The sequence below is a fragment of the Musa acuminata genome, chromosome BXJ2-6 (genome assembly GCF_036884655.1).
Source record: "Musa acuminata AAA Group cultivar baxijiao chromosome BXJ2-6, Cavendish_Baxijiao_AAA, whole genome shotgun sequence".
NCBI classification, from domain to species: domain Eukaryota; kingdom Viridiplantae; phylum Streptophyta; class Magnoliopsida; order Zingiberales; family Musaceae; genus Musa; species Musa acuminata.
The window spans coordinates 9,465,089-9,472,898 of NC_088343.1; the positions used below are offsets into that span (position 1 = coordinate 9,465,089).

Genomic DNA, 7,810 nt, shown 5'->3' on the forward strand with positions numbered 1-7,810 from the left:
GTGTATATACCGTTCAAGAAGTGGCAGCAGTACGTGCTCTGTAGCTTCGCCAACAAAGATCCCCTGCTCCAATCTCTCTCGGATGGGACGGGAGAAGCGTGAGGTTTGGGTTTCGACTACGGGGAGCGAGTACAGCTACGAGCTGCAAGGAACAGGTTAGGTGTTCGATGAAATGGCTATGAGAAGTGTCGCCATCGGCCAATATGGTAAGCACATTTGGATGGTGATAAATGAGATATTGATCGGGGCATTTACTGTCGTACGCTCCAAAGACGAGGGATTGGTTTGCGTTCGCATTGGAGTCCGATTTGGACGAACATAATCTACAGTGGTCGAACCAACTTAGGTGTCCTTATCACAAGAAACGCTACAGTTTACTGCCAAAAGCAACACTTGCTTGCGATACGAACATGCCCACACGGTGCACTTCGCACCGTCTTTCTCATTTCCACGTGAACGCGAGCGGGCTGGCCACCACGTGCTCACCGTCCGACCACTCGAGCCGGCCGAACCCCGTCGTGCCCGAAGGCTGCCCCGCTGCGGAGAAGCGCACCGTGTAGCCCCTCCTCTCCCCCACCTCCGTGAAGCTCAGCTCCGAGGGCTCCACCGCCACCTTCACGCCCCCTGCCTCCGTCCCCGCCCACGCCCTCACCGTCGCCTTGTACGTCCCCGGCCCCCCGACGTTGGTCAACGTCCTCCTGTGCTTCACCGTCGTGGCATCCCCTACGACGACGTCGCTTGTCGTTGCCGGGAACGCCACCGCGAACGACGGGTAGTTGAGGTCCGACACCGCGTAGGTCCTCGTAGCGTCGCACGTGAAGTTGCTCCTTTTGGTGAGGCTGGCGATCCGGAAGGGGGTGTAGTTCGAGGCGCAGAGGAAGTCGAGGTAGTCCTCTACGGTGAGGTCGTAGATGAGCCCCGGGTCCATGGCTCGCGGGGGGTCCACGTGCCCGGCCCCGAGGTCGAACGGCGTGGCGGCGCGGCCTGTTGCCGCGTCGATGATGGAGTCGCCGCTGGGATATGCGGCGTAGGCGGTGGTCATGAGGGCGGACCTGATGGCGGCTGGGCTCCACTCCGGATGCGCCCCCTTGAGAAGCGCTGCCAGGCCGCTCACGTGCGGGCAAGACATCGACGTCCCGGATATGACGTTGAACTCTGTTCGCCGTGCATCCACCGCCAGCCCCGTCGGCCCGACCGCCCCCGTCCACCCGGCGAGGATGTTGACCCCCGGCGCGATGAGGTCTGGCTTGAGGATGGCTCGGGTGATCGTGTTCGGCCCCCGGGAGGAAAACGCCGCCACAACCGGCGACGGCCGGACCCCGACCTTGGTTCCCCTGAACACTATGGTCGCCGTCGGGCTCGGATCGGAGAAAAGGTACGATCTTATGGCGTTCCCTGCTTTTTCCCCGACGCCGGTGGCTGGAAGAAGGTGGGCGTCGGCAACGAGCTCTTCCCCGTTGCCGGCCGAGTTGGCAAGGACCATGCCGACTCCGCCGGCTTCACTGACCACATAGCCCTTTTGGACCCGAGAGTTTATCCCTCGGTCGCAGAGGACGATTTTTCCGGCGACTTTCTCCGGCAATAAGGTCCCCAGCATGCAAAGGTTCCCGTTGGTGGTGTTGGTGACATTCCCGGCGTAGACAAACTCCAGGGGCGATGACGGGAGGGGATCTCCTCCGTAGAGCGTGGCGCCGGTGTAGTTCTCGCCATTGCCGAGCACGACATAGGCGGGGAAGTCACGGTCGAGCGTGCCGGCACCGACCGTGGTGATCCACGGGGCCACATTGGAGAGGCTGGTCGGCACTGGCCCTGCGTTGCCGGCGGAGCATGAGACGAACACCCCCTTTTCCATGGCCGTGAACGCACCAATGGCAATGCTATCCCGGTAGTAGTCAGCCACCCTGCCGCCCAAGGACAGGGAGAGGACGCCACACCCGTCCTCCACCGCCTTGTCCATGCCCGCGAGGATGTCGGAGCTGAAGCACCCGCCGACCCAGCAGACCTTATACACGGCGACGCGGGCGCGGGAAGACATGCCGCGGGCGGTGCCGGCAGCGTAGCCGAGGAGGCTCGCGTCCGGCACGGCGGAGCCGGCGACGGTGGTGGAGGTATGGGTCCCGTGGCCGTCATTATCTCTTGGCGACCTTGCCTCCTTGGACTCGTCCATCGGGCCCATGCTCGCTTCGTACCCCCTGTAGAACGACCGGGCGCCCACCAGCTTCCGGTTGCAGGCGGCCGCTGGGACGAAGTCCTTGCCCTCCTCGCACCCGCCCTTCCAACTCGCCGGGACGGGCCCGAACCCGGCGTCGTCGAAGCTCTTCCTCTCGGGCCACACGCCCGTGTCGAGGACCCCGACCACGACGTCGCCATCCGAGTCGGACGAGGTGACGAACCCGCCGCCGCGGTCCAGGCCGAGGAACTCGGGGGTCCGAGTGGTGTGGAGCTCGTACCGGGTCTCGGGCTCGACGGAGAGGACGCCGTAGCGGCGGGCGAGGGCGCGCGCCTCGGCAGGGGTGAGCCGGGCGGAGAAGCCGTGGGCAACGGTGTCATAAAAGTAGAGGACCTCGGCGGAGCCAGATACGGATCGAAGCGACGCGTCGTACCAGTGGCGATGCTCGGCGAAGCTGGGTGGCATCCGGGACTTGGCCATGTGCACGATGTAGGTCGGTTTCTTAGCTGCGACGGCGGTGCTACAGCAGAGTATCAATAGCAGCAACCTCAGCCGCTGCGCTGATCCCCTCCGCATCTCTTAGTTTCCGACTCGATGAACGTTGGTAAGCTTCCTCTCGAGCTATATGTCGTGGAAGGCTTTGCTTATAGGCTGAGCAAGAAGAAGAAGAAGAAGACGATGGAGGAGATTGAGGGGAAAGCACAAAGATGAGGGAGAGGAGTCACATGCGTTTCGTCTTCCTTAGGGTATGAGACCATTCCTGCATCGTTTATCTTTATCCGAGTGCGTGTCGGAGAGGGTAAGATTCTTCGTGTACAAGATTGTCGTGTAGGGAGGAAGAAGAGAGGCCGTACGCTCTGCCCGCTGTGGAGAAAGGGAGGACCAGAGGAGCCATGTCTCCTCACGGGTGTCAAGAGGGGAGCGGAGGGACCTGCACGGTAAGCATCTTCGTCCATGAAGATGTCGATCTCGGGCTGCTGATTGCAAGATTGCTGGACGACCTCAAGAATCGATGATCACGTTGTTGGTAGATACACACGGTAGATCTTGAGGCTCTCATGCAAGCTTACAACAAGTCATGCTGAGGTTCAAACATCGCCATTGCCAAGATGTCTGCTTTAGCCTTTCCTCTTATCAGTCCTTCCAAGTCCAAGCGATTCTTAACGCCATTGCCTGCGGACTCAGTTGATGATGAGCGAAAACTTGCCTCAGAACCTCGTGCTGCTTCCTCCTGTGGCCAGAGTCAGTTCTACGTCACACTCTTGTTCGAACTCTGACACCGTATCTTCTTCTTCTTCTTCTCTGTCCGTGTATTCATTTGCTGGAAGTTCAAGATCGAGTACCCGTTCACCGGGGCTAAACCAAGTGTAGTTGGTGAACCTCGGTCTCTTCATCAAAATCTTCTGAACTCTCTATACAGGCGATGGAGTTCATGGACTTTTGACGGGGAAACAAACTCAGAGCCGCGTGCTTGTGATCGAATCGAACAAGAGGTAGGGAGGAAGGGAAGCTTGAAGCCTAACTGTTGACGGAAGGTCTTGCATGGTTTAGCATCGTCACGTTCATGCATTCTTTGTCATACCTCTCCATCAGCCTTCTCTGAGATCGGGCGAACTACCAGACTTCTTATTTGAGAAGCTGGAAGGGAAGAAGATGACAGTTCGGCTGTCATTCGCCTGCTTACCAAATTATAGGGTGTTGAGGTTGATTGCTTCCATCGCGCTCCCTTATCTGCGCAGATCCGGATTCCACATAATTTGTTATTCGATGAATGAGACAATCATTAGATGCCTAAATCACTATGGTTACGGTAGAGAGTGTTAGATTATGTTAGGTAAGATATATTATACATATATTTAGATTTTGATAATGATTATCGATCAATAAAAAAAAGTTTAATTATAATATATTTATTAATTTAAAAATATTTGAAAGAATATATTTTTATGATTATTGATAGGGGAAATAATGGCGGCATGATGTGTCACGACGACGGCCCCACCTAGGCGCCACTCTGTCTGATGAGGAAGGCAATAACGCTGACTCGACTCGCGCTGACGTCACCGCTATCAGGCAACGACTTCCAACCCCGCGCGCTTGACCATGGCAGGGCAGGACGACTACCGACCCTCGCCCATACCCTGCGATGATCCGGTTCTCCACGCAACGTCAATAACGGTGTCAAACGCCATCAGAGGTGCGACCCTGTCTCACATAGGCGGGTACATTAGGTAACGGTAAGCTTCTCTATAAATACCCTTGCACTCTAAACAGGGAAGGGGGGGGGGGGGGGGGGGGGGGATGCGGGGGAGGAGAAAAGACCGCTCTCTACCACATCTCCTAACTTGATCGTCGGAGGGGTCGGGTCGAGCTCCCGACCCGACCTGTGTGCAGAAACAAGGGCGAGGTCACACCTTCCTAACGTCGTGCCAAGACTTCACCCCCCTACGCTACGTCCCATCCGGACAGCGGTGACCGGCCACCCCAGCTGTCCCAAGGAGCACCGCACCAGACCCCCGCACATTCGGACCCGAACCAAGCCGCGTCGGCCCCAAGGCCACGACATACAGTTGTTCCTCGCAACAAATTGGCGCTAGAAGGAGGGCCCGAATGTCGACCGATCAGTAGACACACCTTGGCGAACCCACAGCTATGGGGTCGCGCCCGGTCAGGACCCCGGAGGATCATCCCTCGCGGGAGGAGCTTCGAGACGAACGCCCCGCCACGACTTCGGAGCGATACTGGTGGCTGTGCAATGACCCGGGCTTGTCGTCGCCCGACGCCCCCGTCGGCCCACCACCTGTTTCGCCCGAAGCCTTCCACGATCTCGCCCACCAAGTTCGAGCACTGGCAGGCGTGGTACAGACTATCATCCCGCTCGTCTCTCAGCCAACGCCCCCACATGCAACCCGGCCTTTACAACAGCGCGAACCTGCCCCCCGGATGCACGCGCCACTCCCCGAGCCCCCTCTTTCACCTTGAAACCTAACGGCCCAGCTCGGGGACCGGGAGGCGGAAGGCACGACGAGCCGCCTGGAGCCTGAGCGGCCGACCGCGAACCCGACAAGCGCCCTGCAAGCCCAGTTGCGTCTCTTCAATCAACGCCTCAACGAAGCGCAACAAGAGATTTGCAGGTCGAAAGGGGAGCCCGGGGCGGACGGATACCAAGGGTCCCCATTCGCACCCAAAATACAAGATCAGGCCATCCCACCACACTTTCGACTCCCATCCCTGGACGCCTATGACGGCGCCACTGACCCCGCGGATCACGTAGCTGCGTTCCGCGCCCAGATGACGCTATATGGGACTTCCGACGCCTTGATGTGCAGGGCGTTCCCAACGACTTTGAGGGGACCGACCCGTGCATGGTACGACGGCCTCAAGACCGGGACCATCTCTTCCTTCGACCAACTCGCTCGGGACTTTGAGCTCAACTTCCTCGCCTACGCCCGCCCGAAGCCGTCCGTGGCGCTGCTCCTCGGGCTCAACCAAAGGGAGGATGAGCCCCTCTCCCACTTCTTGAACCGTTTTACGACATAGATCCGAGGGCTCTCGGACACTCACCCTTCTCTGTCGATGCAGGCATTCATGATTTGCTTGCGACCCTCAAGGTTCTTCTGGTCCCTACTAGAGCGACCTCCTACAACGGTACCCGAGATGCTCCAACGTGCGAGCTAGTTCGTCGTCGCGGAAGCATGAATGGCCGGGAGACTCGGGGGACACAAAGGGACCAGGCCAGAGCCGCCCCGGCAGCAGCAACCCTCGGCATCTCGGCGTAGGTTGGACCGACCCGATCCGCCGACTCCGAGGCCCCCTCTCCCAGCCTTGAACTCGTCCCGAACGAAAATATTCCTCCACATAAGGGAGAAGGGACTGCTCAAAGAACCTTACCCGATGAGAAGTCCGCAGGCGTTGGCGGACCAATCAAAGTACTGCCGCTTCCACCGGCAATATGGGCACGACACTGAACAGTGTCGGGAGCTAAAGAGACAGATTGAGGAGCTCATTCGTAGGGGGCACCTCGGCCAGTACCTCCGACCAGACAAAGAACCTTCACTACGCCCACAGGGTCCCGTCGAGCGACACATCAACGTAATAACTGGCGGCCCCGCGTCTGGTGGGGATTCCATGACCATAAAGAAGGCGTACACCAGAGCCGCCTCAGCCGAAGCTCCCAGACACGTGCTCGGGCCTAACGTCACCTTCCCGGCCAGGACATCCGAACAGGCCGAGCACGACGATGCGCTCGTGATATCAGCCAGAAATCGCCAATGCGCAGGTAAGAAGAATCATGGTCGATACCGGGAGCTCGGCCGACATACTCTAGTTCGACGCCTTCCAGAAGCTTGGCCTATCCAGATACAACATGAAGCCGATATCCTCGGCGCTCACTAGATTAACTGGTGATTCGATCTCACCACTAGGGGCGATCACTTTGGCCTTAACCCTGGGAACCCCGCCGAGGTCGAAGACAGTAATGACCACCTTCTTGGTGATCGACCTCCCCACCGCATACAACGCCATTTTCGGTCGGCCGACCCTCAACAAAATCAGAGCCGTCGTCTCGACCTACTACCAAACTGTGAAGTTCCTGACCCACGCTGGGACCGAAGAGATCACAGGAAGCCCTCGAGAATCCCGACGTTGCTACCTAACCGTCGTCTCGTTACACAAGAGGGCCAGGATCGAATCACCTTTGGCAGACCCCCGGGAAACGTAGAAGCCAGCCCCCCATCTTAAGCCGAGGGGGTCCACCATCGCTGTACCGTTGCTAGAAGATCGGTCGGAGCAGACGGTTAGGATCGGGTCAGAGCTACCCGAGCAAGAACGAGGACAGCTCGTCGGCCTCCTACAGAAGAACGCCGATGTCTTCGCCTGGTCGCCCTCTGACATGACAGGCGTCGACCCAGAAGTCGCCCTGCATCACCTCAGTATCTCACCTAACGCCCGCCTGATAAAACAAAAGCTGAGACGGCAGGCCCCAGAGCGGCAGGTAGCCGTGCGAGAAGAAGTGGCTCGACTCTTGGAAGCAGGCTTCATAAAAGAAGCCAGATACCCGCAATGGCTATCCAATGTAGTCCTCGTCAAGAAAGCTAATGGAAGCTGGAGGATGTGCGTTGATTACACCAGTCTCAATAATGCATGCCCGAAGGACTGCTATCCCCTTCCGAAGGTCGACCAGCTGGTCGACGCCACAGCAGGTCACGCCCGCCTCTCGTTTATGGACGCCTTCTCGGGATATAACCAGATCAGAATGGCGCCCGAAGATCAAGAGCACACGCCCTTTCTCACCGATCAAGGGGTTTACTTTTACAAAGTCATGCCCTTCGGATTAAAGAACGCCGGGGCAACATACCAGAGAACGGTGAACAAGATGTTCGCCCACCAGATCGGGCGGAACATGGAAGTGTATGTCGACGACATGATCGTGAAAAGCCAAGAGGCCGGAGCACACCTAGCCGATCTGACCGAGGCATTCGCCACGCTGCGCAAGTTTGGCATGCGACTCAACCCCGCGAAGTGCACCTTCGGCGTCACGTTGGGGAAGTTCCTTGGGTTCATTATACACGAAAGAGGAATTGACGCCAACCCGGAGAAGGTCCAGGCGATCATCAGTATGCAATCACCTCGGACGATCAA

General features: G+C 58.3%; 1 protein-coding gene across 1 annotated transcript; it reads right to left on the reverse strand.

The window, feature by feature from the left end:
• Positions 1-352: 352 nt before the first annotated feature.
• Positions 353-2,908, reverse strand: LOC103987526 (subtilisin-like protease SBT1.7). The gene has a single exon (XM_009405853.3). It carries the CDS (start codon positions 2,744-2,746, stop codon positions 443-445), a length of 2,304 nt encoding a protein of 767 aa, XP_009404128.2. The 5' UTR covers positions 2,747-2,908; the 3' UTR covers positions 353-442.
• Between the last annotated feature and the right edge of the window lie 4,902 nt (positions 2,909-7,810).